At 38.8% G+C, this 19,736-nt stretch overlaps 1 protein-coding gene and 2 gene segments (V, D, J or C); 2 read left to right on the forward strand and 1 right to left on the reverse strand.

The window, feature by feature from the left end:
* The first annotated feature begins 4,975 nt into the window (after positions 1–4,975).
* LOC113067233 (Ig kappa chain V-VI region XRPC 24-like) lies at positions 4,976–6,234 on the forward strand. The segment is given in 2 exon segments: positions 4,976–5,174; positions 5,286–6,234. Coding segments are annotated over 2 exon segments (450 nt in total).
* Positions 6,235–8,966: 2,732 nt separating this feature from the next.
* On the forward strand, positions 8,967–11,117 carry LOC113067234 (Ig kappa chain V-III region PC 2154-like). The segment is given in 3 exon segments: positions 8,967–9,476; positions 9,596–9,874; positions 10,305–11,117. Coding segments are annotated over 3 exon segments (363 nt in total).
* Positions 11,118–12,929: 1,812 nt separating this feature from the next.
* Positions 12,930–17,293, reverse strand: tmed6 (transmembrane p24 trafficking protein 6). Its single transcript, XM_026239557.1, has 4 exons — positions 16,991–17,293; positions 16,785–16,911; positions 14,878–15,035; positions 12,930–14,609 (listed from the first exon to the last, which is right to left on the reverse strand). Exons 1-4 carry the CDS (start codon positions 17,201–17,203, stop codon positions 14,379–14,381), a joined length of 729 nt encoding a protein of 242 aa, XP_026095342.1. The 5' UTR covers positions 17,204–17,293; the 3' UTR covers positions 12,930–14,378.
* Positions 17,294–19,736: the final 2,443 nt, after the last annotated feature.

Below are 19,736 nucleotides of genomic sequence, written 5' to 3' on the forward strand. Positions count from 1 at the left end.
GTGAGAGGAGCAGGAGCAGTGAGAAGAACAGGAGCAGTGAGATGAGCAGTGAGAGGAGCAGTGAGAGGAGAAGGAGCAGTGAGAAGAGCAGTGAGAGGAGAAGGAGCAGTGAGAAGAGCAGGAGCAGTGAGAGGAGCAGTGAGAGGAGCAGGAGCAGTGAGAGGAGCAGTGAGAGGAGCAGTGAGAGGAGCAGGAGCAGTGAGAGGAGCAGTGAGAGGAGCAGGAGCAGTGAGAGATGCAGTGAGAGGAGCAGGAGCAGTGAGAGATGCAGTGAGAGGAGCAGGAGCAGTGAGAGATGCAGTGAGAGGAGCAGGAGCAGTGAGAGATGCAGTGAGAGGAGCAGGAGCAGTGAGAGGAGCAGGAGCAGTGAGAGATGCAGTGAGAGGAGCAGGAGCAGTGAGAGATGCAGTGAGAGGAGCAGGAGCAGTGAGAGATGCAGTGAGAGGAGCAGGAGCAGTGAGAGATGCAGTGAGAGGAGCAGGAGCAGTGAGAGATGCAGTGAGAGGAGCAGGAGCAGTGAGAGATGCAGTGAGAGGAGCAGGAGCAGTGAGAGGAGCAGGAGCAGTGAGAGATGCAGTGAGAGGAGCAGGAGCAGTGAGAGATGCAGTGAGAGGAGCAGGAGCAGTGAGAGATGCAGTGAGAGGAGCAGGAGCAGTGAGAAGAGCAGGAGCAGTGAGAGATGCAGTGAGAGGAGCAGGAGCAGTGAGAGGAGCAGGAGCAGTGAGAGATGCAGTGAGAGGAGCAGGAGCAGTGAGAGATGCAGTGAGAGGAGCAGGAGCAGTGAGAGATGCAGTGAGAGGAGCAGGAGCAGTGAGAGATGCAGTGAGAGGAGCAGGAGCAGTGAGAGGAGCAGGAGCAGTCAGAGATGCAGTGAGAGGAGCAGGAGCAGTTAGAGGAGCAGTGAGAGGAGCAGTGATGGGAGCAGGAGCAATGAGAGATTGTTTTTATCCCCCCTCCCCCTTTTTATCTGGGCTTTTTGCTGTTGTTGTTTTTTTGTAGGAGACGGAAGGATATAAAAACTGGAGCGACTATAGGGAAGGACGAGAGAGGACCAGGCCTGGGACATTATTTTATGTGTTTGCTTTTTATTTGTGCGCGGCAGTCGCCATGAGGGGCTGATGCGCTGTTTTGTTTATTTTTGAATATTAAAGTGATTTTTGATTGTGCGCCGGTTCCCGCCTCCTTCTTCCCGATGAATAGGAAGTTAATATTGTTACAGTGGTACCGAAGCCCGGGAGAAGGAGGGACGCGCTGCTGAAGATCCCTCGCCGCTGTGGTGAATCCGCGGTGCCCTCGAGCTGGCGAAGTATGTGCCGCCATGGACGCTCGAGGCGGTGGGCTGGAGCGAGTTGCCGGGGACGGGGTGAGGGAGCGAAGGAGTCGGCGCCGTTCGCCAGGGGGATGGAGCCTGCCGCCTCCGTGATGGAATCCGGAGGGGCAGGGAACGGGGGACTCCTGCCGCTGCCCAAAATCGGAGGAGCCGTCCACCGGGCGGCGGAGGAGTGTCGTGCCGTCCGCCGAGGGCCGTCCAGTGCCACCGCCGGGCACCGCGGAGGAGATCACCCAGCTGGTGGAGGGCCGAGCAGCAGTGCGTCTGGGAACCGGAATTTTTTTTTTTTTTCTCTCTCCCCTCTCTCGTCCTTGTCGCTCCTCCTTCCGTCTCCTTTTCTCTCGCCTCGTCTGTCCTACCCCCAGGTTCCTGCAGGTCCCCATGAGCGGTCCCCCCCAGAGGGAAGGGGGGGGGATAGAGCGCAGTCTCGAGGGTACCCCCCGGCCTGCGAGGGGCGATGGGGTATGTGGCGAGTGGGGCGGGGCCGAGAGGCATGGGAACGAGGAGTGAGGCCAGGTGTAGTGATTGGAGATGAGCTGCACCTGCGCCCCACCGCCAGTATCGAGTCCCACGTAGGAGATGGAAGGATATAAAACTGGAGCGACTATAGGGAAGGACGAGAGAGGACCAGGCCTGGGACATTATTTTATGTTTTGGCTTTTATTTTTGAATATTAAAGTGATTTTTGATTGTGCGCCGGTTCCCGCCTCCTTCTTCCCGATGTATATGGAGTTTTAATATTGTTACAATGCTCTTATGTGTTTCATGGATATTTTGTTCACTGTAAGCAATACTGTCAAACCTTTTCTGTTCTATCATACCGTGTTTCTACTGTACCTCCTGCAGTAAACAGTAAACATTTGGACATACAGTTTCTAACAAAGAAATTTAGTGTAAAACAGTGAATTGCATGTTTTGCATGCAAATACCTGTAAAACTGAGACTGAAAAGTCTATGCAGTTTTTGTGATGTCAACTATAGCCAGTATTTTGAAACCTGGTGTACTTTGATTGACTGCATGTACCTTTTGAGGTGAAATCAAGTGTTATTCTTTGACGGAATAATTTAATTTTGAGTCAGATTTCCAGTGTTTTGGTAAAGTTGGTGTGTGCAGAGAAAGATGCGTTCTATTTTGAAATGAAGATTTAGTATATATTTAACAAAATGTGTTTTTGAGAAGAAAATGATCCATTTGGCCAATTGTGTTTTGTAGGTGTTAGTCTGTGTTAAGAGTTTAGAAAAAGTATCTGAAGTATGGTTAAGCGCTTGTTAGCGATTGAAAAAAAAACAGTATTAGAATTTTTTTTTTTTTTTTTTTTGAATAAATGCAGTTCTTTTTAACCTTTTATTCATTGAATATATTAGACAGCAGAACTGTTTCCAACACTCAGAATATTAGAATGATTTCTAAATGATCATGTGATAGACTGGATGTTACATGTGACACTGAAGCTGGAGTAATGATGCTGAAAATTCAGCTTTGCATCACAGGAATAAATTGTTTTTTTTTAAGTATATTCAAATAGAAAACTATTATTTTAAGTTGTAATAATATTTCACAATAGGTTTGCAGGCTTGATGAGCAGAAGAAACTTCTTTCAAAAACATAAAAAATAGTAATGTTTCCAAACTTTTGGTCTGTACTGTATATGTAGTGCATTCCAATCACCTGAAACAAACAAGTAATGTGTGTGTGTGTGTTTGTGTTTGAACAAATATTAATTCAAACATGCATTGTCTATAGTTGTTTCTATAGTTCATATTCATTCATTAAAGTTTCTAATGTTTTTTAGAACATGAACATATTGAGTCATTTATTAGAGGTCTGAGACTGACAGCTGTCTGTTCTGTGTGTGAAGATCATTTACATAGAGACACTTTGCATGAGAGAGTTTATAGTGCTGTGAGTTTAACACTTCATGACTGAGAGCAGAACAGAACACAATCTTCATCATCACACAAGACACAACAACAACAATGAACAACATCATCATCCTCATCTGGACACTGACTCTCTGCATATGTATTAGAGGTAAAAAATTATTATTAGTAGTAGTAGTAGTAGTAGTATATTGTCAACAATGAATATTACACATATATACCTGTTCTTTCAACTCTGTTTCTAGGTTTCAGTGGGCAGGTGACTGTGACTCAGACTCCATCTGTTAAAACAGTTCAGATTGGTGGTACAGTCACTATAAACTGCAAAACTAACACAGTAGTGCATAATGGCTGTACAGGTTCATATACTTGTATGGCCTGGTATCAGCAGAAACCTGGAGAAGCTCCTAAACGCTTGATTCATTCAGCAAACCAAAGAGAGTCAAACACTCCATCTAGATTCAGTGGCAGTGGATCTTACAGTGATTTCACTCTGACCATCAGTGGAGTCCACACTGAAGATACAGGAGATTATTACTGTCAGAGTTACCACTGGATCAACAGTAAAGATGTGTTCACACAGTGATAAAGAGTCGTACAAAAACCTCCATCAGTCAGAGTCACAGTGACTGCACTGATACAGCTGAGAGATACTGCAGCTGCTGATGAACACAATCACACACAACACTGATCAACACAAACACCAATAACACAGTATCATCACAATCAACATTTATCTTGTATTTCTGAAGAGAATGAGTCAGTGTTTTAATATAATCATCATGTTTCATGTGTAATATATTAATACAGTCAATCAAACTGAACAGACTGCATTCAGTCACTTCTGCTGTCTGGATGTGATGCTTTCCATTTGACCCACAGAAAGATTTACAATCTTTCTAATGACATTCTGTTAATGTCAGAATGACTGATTCTTGATTTATGATTATGGATTTGTTCGATTTGTCATTATTTGTATTATATTTTACATATATTTTCTCCCTCTCCTGCAAATTTAATGATAGGTTTGTCTGTGTGCTGCTTGACTACAGCAGAAGTGAAACTGGTCTGTTTCAGTTCAGATCATGTAACCAATCAAACAGAGACACTGGGAGTGTGGACTGAAAATCTCATTTACATTGTGAGTGTGGAGTGATTGTGATCCTCTCAGAATAGAGCAGCTCTGTCTCCAGAGACCATGTTCAAACCCCAAGAGCTTTATTTGACTAGATTTACTGCTACTGATCGAGCTTCTGAAAAACACCTGGACAAACACTACATGCATCTTCATCTGTTAGTTGAATGATGTTGTCAGACACAAATGGAGTTTGTTGAGAAGCTTTGTTGAATGTAGCAGAAAACAGCAGATTGAAAGATCAGCCAGTACTTTGACACTAGAGATCTGCAGAGAAGAGGGCATTTGATCAGGGTCTAAACTGAAGTCTCCAGGGTCAGGTTTTGAGATCCCTGATGGATGTGTAGCAGTGAAGATGATCTTGAGATTGAAGATGGGCACTTTAATGAATGTCATGTGAACACAGAGATTGTGCTTCATCTATATTTCTTTATTGTCTTAGAAGTCAGTTAACTGATTGATTCAAATGTGATTATTCAGTGAAAACTGAATTCATGTTTTGTAAGCCCTGAAAATCCATTGACCCTTGAACTTCTCTTGTATTCTAAAAGAGTTACTAAATATAACATTATAAATTTAATACTGAAATTATGTTTTCTATTATTCTAGTGTTTATTAGTTTGTTGGCAGCTCGATCTGTTGTAAATCCTGCCCACTTCTTTGCATCATCAGCACATGCTTCAGTGCTCTGAGAGAGTTTATAGTGCTGTGAGTTTAACACTTCATGACTGAGAGCAGAACAGAACACAATCTTCATCATCACACAAGACACAACAACAACAATGAACAATATCATCCTCATCTGGACCATTGCAGCTTTTATTCAAGGTTTGATAATACTTTTTGATATGAATAATAAGCTATTGTTTTGTTTATCGTTTTATTATTCTGCTATTAAGAAGATTTACAAACTAATTAACTTCATTTTCTCTTCCTCAGAATCCAGAGGATTTACTGTGACTCAGCCTGGAGTTAAAACTGTCCAGCTGGGTCAGAGAGTTACAATAGAGTGTAGTATAGATGTAGGACTAACACATGATGACTTACACTGGTATCAGCAGAAACCTAAAGAAACTCCTAAACTTCTGATTCATGATATAAGTAGCCTTTATTCAGGAACTCCGTCTAGATTCAGTGGCAGTGGATCTACTTATGGAAAAGATTTCACTCTGACCATCAGTGGAGTCCAGACTGAAGATACAGGAGATTATTACTGTCAGAGTTTACACTATCCAAACAGTAACTATGTGTTCAACACAGTGATAAAGAGTCGTACAAAAACCTCCATCAGTCAGAGTCACAGTGACTGCACTGATACAGCTGAGAGATACTGCAGCTGCTGATGAACACAATCACACACAACACTGATCAACACAAACACTAATAACACAATAGCATTACCAATCAGAATCTTGTATTTCTGGAGAGAATGAATCTGTGTTCTAACTAGTGTACATTCATGCATCGCTATGTCATATGATAAAAATAATGCTTGTTTTGCTAAAACTTATCTCTTTCAGTAAGAAATTGTTGCATAAGGGTTGGGGTGTGCAATGCAATTCATTCTGAGGCAATCATCATTTTTAAGGAGTAATATTAAAATGTTTCCTTCTTCTCCAAAGTCGAGATCTTCCAGCAGATGCCATTTTTTTGTGCAGAAAATGCTTACCTTACCTTCTACCTTTCGAGTAGAGTTGTGGAGTTAGTGATGCTGTGGGGTGTTAGTGCACATCTGTTTTATAATATTATTGCCAAACTTAATTACATATAAGATCAGGGAGATATGGTTGTATCTAACAATAATAAATCGTAATAACAATACAAAAACAAATATCATGGGTTTGCTTTTATCATGAGATTGTATACACAGATAAAAAAAAACAATGACAATGAGGCTAAATATTTGAATAATTCATTATTAATGTGTTTTTTTTATGAAGCAAGATGGATGAAACAAGATAATTAAATGTAACCATTAAACCACTGAATTTGTTACATCTTAAGTGTCTTGGGGGGTTAAAAGTAACGTAACAATATTAAGGGTTTAAGAAGAACCGAGCCCGAGCTCCTTCCACAGCACAACAACAACAACAACATCCCTTTAACAGGTTTTATTAACAGCTCGGAGAGTATAAATAATTCTCAAACAAAAGAATGCAAAATTAAGAGGGAAGCAAAAAAAACTTCAGGAGGGGGAACAATGCAGAAAATAAGAAACGAAAGTATTTCTGGGTTAGATTCTTTCTAAACCTGTCAAATGAAAGAAAAATTAAAAAAAATCCTCAAACCAGGAGAAAAACATGTATAGTACAAAGGAAAGGGCACCCAGCTCCCTACAGCTTCCTAAAGGGTTAAAATCAATCAACAGATTAAAAGCTTAGGCAGTTGGTGATGGGAAATAGAAAATAAGGGTTAAACAGCTGTACAGCTGTAGGCTGAGTATCTTGTTCAACACAGAACAAGAAAGGTTACCTCGGTCTTCTGGCAGCAACAGAGATTTAGTCAACAGTTCTTCAGATTAATGAAGATAACAACTATACAGAACTCCAAAAGGCTTCGGCAGGTCAGGGCAGGTCAGTGTGGGGCGGGGCAGTGCAGGGTGGGGCGGGGCAGGTCAAAGGACATGCTCTGAGAGAACTTCTCATCTTCTGAATATTCTGCTCAGCTTTTATACTGCTTCACTCACGTGCATGAATTATTAATTGAAAAAGTAATTTTTTTTATGTTTGTTTTTACTTTTAAACAAATAAATAAATATATATATACATATATATATATATATATATATATGTGTGTGTGTGTGTGTGTGTGTGTGTGTGTGTGTGTGTGTGTGTGTGTGTGTGTGTGTGTGTGTGTGTGTGTGTATATATATATATATATATATATAATTTTTTTTTTTTTTGAGCCAGTTACATATCTGTCCACTGCAGTGACACCATGCATCGACAGTATAAAAAGTTATTCATTAAAACCTACGATTTTATTGTCACAACCGGTGATACAAGGATACACGGTGAGAGATCCAATTGCAGGTAAGTCTTTATTTAAGGGGTAATCCAGAGAGAATAAACAGTCCAAGCACGGGTCGATACCAGACAAAACCAAACATAAACAAACAAGAACACAGGGCAAGAGCACGACAAGATGACGGACATGAATTAACAAGGACTCCGTGACACATACTAAGACAGACCGGGTTAAATACACAAGCAGAGAGACAAATGCTAATGGAATTAGACCGAGTGTAATGATTAGTAACTAGTGACAGCTGGGTGCAAATTAAGCAGAGGACGTGAGGAATGTGATTAATAAAGTGACAGACACCGTGGGGAAGGAGGACACCTAGTGGATTCCCAGGGAGTACAACCCAGACAATGTGACATTTATGTCTCGAAACTCATTTTATTAATTTTAAAATGGCCAATTTTTATTTAGAACATTTTAAACCAGTATCATACATGAGCACACACACAAGCACACACACTTTCCAAACACACAATCGAACGCAATCATGCACACATGTCCTGTCCTCGTTTATGCCTATGATCTATGACCTAATAAATAAATATAGACTGTAAGCGTTGAAATAAATGATCAAATCTGAAGACTATTTAATATTGCTGTTCAATAAAACTATCCACCTGTTTCTGCACCTGTCTGGTTTTCTGAGAATAAGAGGATTTAACACTTATTCCTGAGATACTCGATGTATCTCTTCTTCCCGCTGCCTTTTTAAATATATGAGGTAATATTTCAAAACAAAAAAATAGATACAGAGACAATAATTAAATGGAGTCATAGATGGTACTTAGGTAGTTCATCACTTGGTGGTTGGTTCATGGTAATCTGGCTAACCTGATCCTCTCATCTGATTTTCACACACAGCTTCAGCATGGATGGGTTTAGTTCATCAGCTGTGAGGGACAGAGACACTGAATCATTCACTGCGTCTCATCACAGAGTCAACAGTTGATTCAAACATTCAGAGCTCAGTTTGACTGCTGAGTCTCAGTGTGAACTGATGAATATGAACAAACCTCATCTCTCCATGAGTCCAACTCTACTGACTCATTTCAGAGAATAAAGAGTCAAACAGTCAAACTCATATCTGAGTGATTGTGTTCCTCTCAGAACAGAGCAGCTCCATCAGCAGATGTTCAGCATCCTCACAGGAGCTTCATGATACAGTAAAACTACACAGAGTCAACAAACAGAGAACCAACAGTGATCTTAGGAAATGTTTCATTGTTTGAGGTTCATAATTTGACTACACAGTCTAGTTTCATTATTTGCTTCATCTGCAGGTGTTTTCATGGTACACTGCGTGACATTTGATTATAAAATATGAGTTTAAATTACCAAAAGGTCCCTACAGACGATTTAAAAAAACATATGCTCTAAAATGTCCATAAAAGCATCCCACATTATGAATCTTAGTTCATCTTAAAATTCAAGCACAGTGAACAAACACAGCCACAAATATCCCTTTATGAACCAGAACTGCATTCATGAGCAAAGAAAACCAGTATACTTTTGACATTTTTCTTTAGCTTTTAATTACTATATTTATGTAAGATTTCACCAATCTTTTTGACTTCTGTAATATTAGTCAGTTTACCGAAGGATTGAAAGCAAAACATTAAGAGTGCAGTACATTTTTAAAATAGAATTGCACACAAAATTATTTACTATAAAATAGAAATAGAAATATCACCTCAGATTTCAGTCTCACATCAAACTGGTTCACATGTATGAATCTATATGCTTTGAGAGCGAACAATCTTTAATATTATTAGATCTTTTATCAACTCAGAAACTAATCAAACATTCATTGTAGAGAGTGTATTTCTAGTTTATATTCATCACAAAGTATGAACGTTTCTAATGTTTTGTAGAACATGAACATGCATGAAGAAATCAATCTGAGGTCTGAGACTGACAGCTGTCTGTTCTGTGTGTGAAGAGCATTTACATAGAGACACTTTGCATGAGAGAGTTTATAGTGCTGTGAGTTTAACACTTCATGACTGAGAGCAGAACAGAACACAATCTTCATCATCACACAAGACACAACAACAACAATGAACAACATCATCATCCTCATCTGGACCATTGCAGCTTTTATTCAAGGTGTGATAATACTTTTTGATATGAATAATAAGCTATTGTGGTTTTTACCATTTTAATACTCCAGTATTCTGATAAAAAGGTGATTTACAAACAAAATGACTTTATTTTCTCTTATTCAGCATCCAGAGGAGTCACTTTGACTCAACCTAAAGAGAAAACTGTCCAGCTCGGTCAAACAGCTACAATAGAGTGTCATATAGATGTAGGAATATACAGCACTCACTTATACTGGTATCAGCAGAAACCTGGAGAAACTCCTAAACTTCTGATATCTTATATAAACACCCTCCAGTCAGGAACTCCATCTAGATTCAGTGGCAGTGGAACAAGAGATACTGGACGAGATTTCACTCTGACCATCAGTGGAGTCCAGACTGAAGATACAGGAGATTATTACTGTCAGAGTACACACAGTGGTCCAGTGTTCACACAGTGATAAAGAGTCATACAAAAACCTCCGTCAGTCAGAGTCACAGTGACTGCACTGATACAGCTGAGAGTTACTGCAGCTGCTGATGGATTTTATTTTCTGTTATTTCTTATAACAGTCTCGTTCACTCAAAAATGTTGAAGTCTTGTAATTATCTGTGGGTCTTTTTTGGATCTGTTTTTTACAAACAACTTCACCATGGATGAAGTTAATTCATTATTCAAAATGATCCACCATTAAACAATCCAATGAAATCTAACGATACTCATGCAGGGAATCAGATAGAGTCCTCATGTCCTTTCAATCCAGAACTACACAAAATGAGTTCTTCATGATTTCCTTTTAAGTGTCATGAAACATTAAAAATTAATTCTTCATTTTCTTCTTCTTCTTCTCAGTGACGGAGCCAGGACGTTTTCATAGGGGTGGCTAGGGAAGGGCCAGCAACCAGTCTGGGGTGGCACAGAAATCTTCATTATTTCAATATAAAAATGTGTTTGACTATAATGTACTGGACTGTTTTCATTCCAAAAACACAACAAAGTACAATTAATTTCTACTAAACTGTAATTGAAATATTTGTGAATTAGATCAAGTAATACTGAGTGAATATGAATTTTTTTTTATTATTCCTCACCTCCAGGTATTTTATAAAAGGGCTCACTATAGCTTTATTGCTCATTCAACTTCTCAACCCGAATTGCTCTCCAATATTGCATACTAATGGATGAGACACACAGAAAGATGTGAAAATGGCTGGAAGTCAACAGTAGACATAAATGCCAGGATATAAAATTTGTTATTTTATGCATTTCAATTTTCATTTTCATATATGTTCTACTAGATTTGTAAAATTTGTAATTTAATGCACAAATAAATGTGAACACAGTACACTTATACTAGTATAAGTGCAATGTGCTCACATTTATCTATGCATTAAATTACAAATAAAAATAGTTTGTGCCTTAGGTATTCTCGAATTATAGAATATATTTTAGTATGCATTTGAGCAACGTTCATGCATGCTGCGTATACATGCAAAGTTTTCAGCTTTGATCATCTTTTTGGAGATTGCATGACTGACGACAGAACTGGGTATGTATGCTCATATTTCTTTTGCGGGTTATTTATGATGAAAACTCAAGATAAGTTAACTCGTGGCCTCAAGATAAGTTAACTCGTGGCCTCAAGATACTAACTCATGGCCTCAAGATAAGTTAAATCGTGGCCTCAAGATAAGTTAACTCGTGGCCTCAAGATAAGTTAACTCGTGGCCTCAAGATAAGTTAACTCGTGGCCTCAAGATAAGTTAACTTGTGGCCTCAAGATAAGTTAACTCGTGGCCTCAAGATAAGTTAACTTGTGGCCTCAAGATAAGTTAAATCGTGGCCTCAAGATAAGTTAACTCGTGGCCTCAAGATAAGTTAACTCGTGGCCTCAAGATAAGTTAACTTGTGGCCTCAAGATAAGTTAACTCGTGGCCTCAAGATACTAACTCATGGCCTCAAGATAAGTTAACTCGTGGCCTCAAGATAAGTTAACTTGTGGCCTCAAGATACTAACTCATGGCCTCAAGATAAGTTAAATCGTGGCCTCAAGATAAGTTAACTCGTGGCCTCAAGATACTAACTCATGGCCTCAAGATAAGTTAAATCGTGGCCTCAAGATAAGTTAACTCGTGGCCTCAAGATAAGTTAACTTGTGGCCTCAAGATAAGTTAACTCGTGGCCTCAAGATAAGTTAACTTGTGGCCTCAAGATAAGTTAACTCGTGCCCTCAAGATACTAACTTGTGGCCTCAAGATAAGTTAACTTGTGGCCTCAAGATACTAACTCGTGGCCTCAAGATAAGTTAACTTGTGGCCTCAAGATAAGTTAACTCGTGGCCTCAAGATAAGTTAACTCGTGGCCTCAAGATAAGTTAACTCGTGCCCTCAAGATACTAACTTGTGGCCTCAAGATAAGTTAACTTGTGGCCTCAAGATACTAACTCGTGGCCTCAAGATAAGTTAACTCGTGGCCTCAAGATAAGTTAACTCGTGGCCTCAAGATAAGGCCACAAGTTGCGGGATGGTAATGCGTTAGATGATCATATGAATAATTAGCATAACAAGTTAAGCAGGCTAATTCAACGTTAATGGCTATCAAGTCCGATAAAATTTGTAACGTTAGTAACAGAGACTAAGATAGCAGTGACTTGATAGCCATTAACGTTGAATTAGCCTGCTTAACTTGTTATGCTAATCGTTAATACTTCCAGCTCGAACACCTATAGGCTTGCAGTTATCTTAACTCAGTAATTTGCCATCTAACTAAATGTTAACGATTCTAATTAAAACACTCTTACCTCTGTAAAGCCATCACAATTATTCATATGATCATCTAACGCATTCTCATCCCGCAACTCCTTGCTGTCAACTGGGAAATACCGGGAAATACACATAAATACATACAGCCAGACGGAGGTACCGTGACCTAAGCATAGAATGCCATCTTCTGACGTTTTATCGTAGGCTACACAGACATGCTTTTCCAAATTGTGAAACACTTCAATAATTAATGAACCAGTCTGCACACTACTATAAGCTATCTTAAAATCAGAATCAGAAATACTTTGATCTTTATTGATATTGATAACCCGGGGGACAATTCTTGTGTCACAGTTGATGTGCACATCAAGACATTTAAAGGAATATAAATAATAATAGAAGTTGGTAAATAAACAAGTAGCCTATATACATGTAAATAGTATAAAATATGCTATAAAATATGAAGAAGAATTATAAAGGACTATGGATATGCAGCCTACAAGATTTACATTACTGTATTAACAGAATTTAATTGATTGTGATGAACAGTACTAGTAAATAAATAGAAACAGTACTGCAGCAAACTATATTACACTGAATATTAAAACAGATAATATTGCACAGAATGTGAAGTATTACATTGCACTACAGTACAGGGTCCAGTTTAATAACAAAGGGTCCATGTGTCAGACACTTCACTATCTTGAGGCCACGAGTTAACTTATCTTGAGGCCACGAGTTAGTTTTTTTTTTTTTTTTTTGACAAAGTGGGACCAGAGGGGCTCCTTAGGAAAGTGTGTTTTACTGACATAAAGGCTAGTCTAATAACATTTCATAAGACTGAAGTTCGCAGTTGTTCTACTTAAGTTGATTTGGCTGCTGTAGCTTTTCCGCGCTCGTTTGACTCACGCCTGATGCTGAGGTGAAGCTGAAGTGCGCTTTTTAAAATTCTCCTGTTTGATGTGGTCATAAAGAGAGATACGGTGTTCCGCATCTTAATAAATGCATTTCTTGGTAAAAAAAAAAGTCTCCCTCTGCTGGTGTAGTGTCGATGTTAACAGTGGGTTTGTCTCCCTCTGCTGGTGTAGTGTTGATGTTAACGGCGGGGTTTGTCTCCCTCTGCTGGTGTAGTGTTGATGTTAACAGCGGTGTTTATCTCCCTCTGCTGGTGTAGTGTCGATGTTAACAGTGGGTTTGTCTCCCTCTGCTGGTGTAGTGTCTATGTTAACAGCGGGGTTTGTCTCCCTCTGCTGGTGTAGTGTTGATGTTAACAGCGGGGTTTGTCTCCCTCTGCTGGTGTAGTGTCGATGTTAACAGTGGGTTTGTCTCCCTCTGCTGGTGTAGTGTCTATGTTAACAGCGGGGTTTGTCTCCCTCTGCTGGTGTAGTGTTGATGTTAACAGTGGGTTTGTCTCCCTCTGCTGGTGTAGTGTTGATGTTAACAGTGGGTTTGTCTCCCTCTGCTGGTGTAGTGTTGATGTTAACAGCGGGGTTTGTCTCTCTCTGCTGGTGTAGTGTTGATGTTAACAGCGGGGTTTGTCTCCCTCTGCTGGTGTAGTGTTGATGTTAACAGTGGGTATGTCTCCCTCTGCTGGTGTAGTGTTGATGTTAACAGCGGGGTTTGTCTCCCTCTGCTGGTGTAGTGTTGATGTTAACAGCGGGGTTTGTCTCTCTCTGCTGGTGTAGTGTTGATGTTAACAGGGGGTTTGTCCCCCTCTGCTGGTGTAGTGTCGATGTTAACAGCGGGGTTTGTCTCCCTCTGCTGGTGTAGTGTTGATGTTAACAGCGGGGTTTGTCTCCCTCTGCTGGTGTAGTGTTGATGTTAACAGCGGGTTTTGTCTCCCTCTGCTGGTGTAGTGTCTATGTTAACGGCGGGGTTTGTCTCCCTCTGCTGGTGTAGTGTCGATGTTAACAGCGGGGTTTGTCTCCCTCTGCTGGTGTAGTGTCGATGTTAACAGCGGGTTTTGTCTCCCTCTGCTGGTGTAGTGTCGATGTTAACCGAGGGGTTTATCTCCCTCTGCTGGTGTAGTGTCGATGTTAACAGCAGGGTTTGTCTCCCTCTGCTGGTGTATTGTTGATGTTAACGGTGGGGTTTGTCTCCCTCTGCTGGTGTAGTGTTGATGTTAACAGTGGGTTTGTCTCCCTCTGCTGGTCTGGTGTCGATGTTAACAGCGGGGTTTATCTCCATCTGCTGGTTTGGTGTTAAAGAGTCTCTTGAGGCAGTAGAGCTGCAGGTATCCAGCTGTGATGATGAGCAGACTCTGGACAGCAGACCAGATGTTCACATAAGTGGAGTTGGACTGAAGCAGGTAGAAATCGGTGCCACGTCTCATTCGCTCGTAGTTATAATGACGCCACATGTGGAAGACAAACCTCTGCAGCCTGCTGCTGCTTTCCTACATGAAGATTTGAGAAAAGTGTACGACATTCAAGGACTTACTATGTCAAAATAAACATGTCATTTTATTCAGTTGGCTCTGCAGGGGGAAGAATAATAAAGATCTGAAATTAAATAAAAATAATTTTAAAAATAATCAGATAGAATTCCTTAAAGAAATAAATATGATAATTAAAAAAATAGGAGTGAGGAGGTTATGATAATTAATATAAAGTAACAGTTTGGTAAGGATGTGCTTGTTGCTGTTGGATGTCATTGTTTATTACCTCAATGAAGGACAGTGTACTATTTATCTGTTTCATATCCTCTTCTTTCTTTTTCTTCTCTTCTTCCTTTTGTCCCTCATAATACACACCAAAGTTCAGGGAAACCTGCATGCTCCCGAAGCGATTGTGGAAATTACTGAAGCACATCTGATAAAAACCTGCACAAAAAAAGATGATCATTTGTTTGTTTGTGTTTGTTTATTTATGAAGTCTACTAACTTCTCACTGGATGTTGTTCATTCTGAGATCATAAAGGCAGCTTTTCCAGTAATTTGGCCCCAGTGTTCAAGTGTTGATTAACTCATCTTTGGACATTGGTGTGGGTCCGAACTGCTTTAAGCATGCGGTTGTTCAGCCTTTTCTTAAGAAATATTTTCAAGAAAACAATTCTCGACCTGTCTCAAACTTATAATTTCTGTCAAAGCTTCTGGAGAAAGTTATGCAATTACATTTGATCACATTCTTAAATACAGCTTATTTATTAGAAACTTTTCAATCTGGTGTCACTACGTATCACAGTACAGAGTCTGCTTTGCTCAAAGTGTTCAATGATATTTTGGTTTCAGTTGATGCCTGAAAAATTCGGTAATGATTTTACTGGATCTTACAGCTGCCTTTGATACAGTGGATCATAATGTTCTTATTTGCTATTTATAACATCTGATTGGTATCAGGGGCACAGCCTTATGATGGTTCATCTCATATCTCAAAGATAGGTATTTTTCTTTAGAACTAGGCAAGTTTTCCTCATCATCTGGCCTAATTACCTCAGGGCTCTATTCTGGGACCGCTTCTTTTTAACTTATATATGCGCCCTCTGTGGGATATTATCAGGAAGCACAATGTTTTTTTTACATTTATATGCTGATGATGCACAGTTATACCTCACGCTAAAAGCCGGTGATTCCATTCAACCATTTCTGGACTCTCAGATACCAAAAAATGGTTATCAAATATCTTTCTCCAACTCAATGAGAACAAAACAGAAATTTTATTTTTGGCCCCAAAAAATTAGAATGGATATTATTAAGGAGCTGGGCAATCATTTCCCCTACATTTCCACACAGGTTAGAAACTTGGGCGTTATCATTAAACAAATTAATTCTGTCATTAGGAACAGTTTTTATCAATTACGGGTCATCTCCAAACTTAAATCATTTTTGTCTTTTCAGGATTTGGAGAAGGTTATTCATACTTTTATTACCTCAAGTTTAGATTACTGTAATTCACTGTACTCAGTCTTCCTCAGTCATCACTTTCTCGCCTCCAGTCGGAACAAAATGCAGCTCCGAGGCTGCTTACTGGGGCAAAGAAATATGACTGTTACTTCAATTTTAGCTTCACTTCACTGACTTCCGGTCCATTTTAGAGTTCAGTTTAAGATTCTCTTTGTTTTTAAAGCTCTTAACAATCAAGCTCCTTCATAGATCTTATTATACCTTTGCCATCTACAAGAGTTAATATCTGCTGACAGGACTCTTTTATCTGTCCCTCATTCCCATTTGAAAACTAAGGGTGACAGAGCCTTTTCAGTCACTGCCCCCCATCTGTGGAACCAATTGCCTCTAGACTGCTGCCTTGCACCTTCCATTACAATTTTAAATCGAGGTTGAAAATGTATCTTTTCTCCTCAGCATTTTCTCTTCATTGTTGTTTTATTGTCTGTATTGTTCTGCACTTTGGATAGCTTTGTTATGTTTAAATGTTTGAAAATCAATTTTGCACTTAATTTATTTTGTGTAATTTTTCCTCTTAATGTTTCAAGTAACAGTATACAATACACAGAACAACATATTTTTTTTTGTTTTGAGGTGAAATATTCTGTGTCTCCCATTCACTGCATGATCCATATGAACTTCTTCATAACCTAGCAGCAGATATAAAACTCTTATCAAGGAGAGTCTCACCAGTCTCCTTAACACTGAAGGCAATCTGACCACTTGCATCGTCAACTTTGCCGACTATTAAACCGCTCGGAGCATTAACAATCACAGAGAGATGTCGGTCCAGAGCCACACCGGTCACCAGCTGGACCTGAACAAATACACAGTGAGCTACAACATTCAAAGGATTCAAGACCATACTAATATTTACATGTAGAAAGTTGTTTTACCATGAAGTTTAAGTAGAAGTGCTCGCCGAAGTGAGCAAAGTGCCAGTAGCACTGGAGGTCTCCAGCACGCAGCATGATGGAAAAGTCATACTGGTCAGCTCCCCAGAAAAGGTCCTGATCAGAAAGCTCTGGATGAGGGTCCTTCAGCGCTCCACTGTTGCTCAACCCAAATAATAACAGAAGCCAAACCAGATAAAAGCCTTTCTGTAACATTTCAAATGTGAATTATAACTGGTAATAAGCTAAATGAAACAGGTGAGCTGTTCAGTTTGAGTGCACTAAAGTTTCTGATGATGATTAACTCTGAGTCGAACATGTGGCTGGAAAATTTGTTCTGCCCTTTACAGCTGGGAAAATCCAAGTTAGGACACAGGTGCTCTGGAAATCATTTATGAAGTGCCCTCACAGCATTTGTTTACAATACATCTTGAATCCTCATACTTACTTACCACATACTTACTTAAAAACGTTAAATTAGCCAGGCCTTCTTTGTGCTAAAACTATGTAAAATCTCCACCATTTTCATTATTATTATTATTATTATTATTATTATACAATATATTTTACATTTAAGGTGATTTACATGATTTACCATTGTTTAGTTGTTGTTGTTTTTTTTCATTCACTTTCTCTGTGGCTTCTGTCTGTTTTCAGTGTGGGAATGAACATGTCATCTTCTTTTTTTCTCCTCCAGAGGGCAATCGAGAGGATTTTTCACTCTATGAGAGCAACACACAGTGCTTGACATATTGGTAACACTTTAGAATAAGGTTCCATTAGTTAATGTTAGTTAACTACTTTCGTTAACATGAACTAAGCAAGAACAATCCTTCTACAGCATTTATAAGTCTTAGTTCATGTTAATTTCAACATTTACTAATGCATTATTTAAATCAAAAGTTGAGCTTGTTAACATTAGTTAATGCACTGTGAATTACCATGAACTAACAATGAATAACTGTATTTTCATTAACTAACATTAACGAAGATGAATAAATACAGTAATAAATGTATTATTCATTGTTTGTTCATGTTAATTAATACATTAACTAACATTAACTAATGGAACCTTATTCTAAAGTGTTACCGACATATTTATTAGACCACCGCCCAACGTAAGCTTTGTGCACATAAGTATTGTTATCAGATAATTTTCAGATTTACTGTTTTACAAGAAAGCCAGAAAAAAAATAGTAAAGCATGTTATTATTATTTTTTATTTATTCAGATGCCCAATTGCAGTTAATAAATACAGTCTAATAAATCTGTGAAGCACTGTCTGTGTTTATAAGATTTATTAGACCACTGTCTAATATGCATAAACCCATGTAACAATTGTAAGAAGATCTTCTGCAGATGTCTGTCAGAAATAATATATATGAACACGGAGCAAGGAACGAGGACACCAGGAGTATAGGGGGATGCATGCTTGAGGGGGCCTCGCAGCGAACGAACTAAGTACTGTATAAAGTTCCTAGATCACATTTAATTTTCACAAATGTTTCATGGTGTTTTTATATACTTGAAGTTTTTTTATGTACAAAATTACACAAAAGAATGAATGAATGGATGGATGGATGGATGAATGTTTTAATTAATTAATTAATTAATGTTTGAATGAATGAATGAATGAATGAATGAATTACAGTTAGAGTGTGTGGATTTTAATTTTGAGTGTGTATGTTAGTCACAATAAAAAAATAAATTAATTGGGTGAACAAAAAAGTAATAGTTCCACCTTAAATGACATGAACATCTTTCAAGCCGGTTAGCCCCGTCCCTACAGTCCTCTAACTGCTTATTCCCTTTCGATTTGGTCACTCTACATTGCTATGGGAATTACCCTTTCCTCCAAATACTACTGAAGCCTTATTGAATCACACCAGTGATGAGGGTTGCCCCCACTCTATAAAAGGGAGCACTTGTACGTCATCCATTCACCGCCCATCACACCACAGCTGTTTCCTCCAGAGAAAATCTAGCCCTTAACACATATGAATGCATAGTTTAATTAAACTTATTTAAATATACTGTATTTAATTTAATCATACATAATTTATATTTACACTACTGTGCCAAAGTCTTAGGCACGTTAGTATTTTAACCCCAAAGAATGGTGTTCAGCCAGTTATTTAAATCTTTTGCTGTAGTGTGTCGGTAGAAAATATAAGTCTAGATTTCCAAACATTCATTTTGCCATTAATTTTAATAATCATCTAGTGAGATTTTTGAACGCACAAGCAGTCTAAAAACAGCTGGTGCTCACTAGATGATTATTCAAATTAATGGCAAAATGAATGTTTGGAAATGTAAACTTTCCTACTGACATACTACAGCAAAATATATAAATATATAATATTTATAAAAAATATATAATATTTTTTGGGGTGAAAATATTAATGTGCTTTTGCACATTAAGACTTTTGCACAGTACGGTAGGCCTACTTTACAAACGACATTTTGCTTCTTTATAAAGAATGACCATACAGTCATTCACAGAGCTAATTAGAGATAGTGACAGACAGCACTCAATTTAACTAAATATCAGAGTGATTCACAGAGATACAGTAGAAACATTATATGTGGTTTTGTATTAAACAATGACCCAGATCATGAAATAAATGTATTAGCCTTAGAGTAAGGGAAGCTTGGGAAATGAGAGCATCCAAGCAGTGTGTGAAAGCTATGGATATTTTAAATATTTTGTTATGTTCTTTAATGTTATCCATAGTTTTTAATATTTTTT

Source organism: Carassius auratus, chromosome 50 (genome assembly GCF_003368295.1).
Source record: "Carassius auratus strain Wakin chromosome 50, ASM336829v1, whole genome shotgun sequence".
NCBI classification, from domain to species: Eukaryota; Metazoa; Chordata; class Actinopteri; order Cypriniformes; family Cyprinidae; genus Carassius; species Carassius auratus.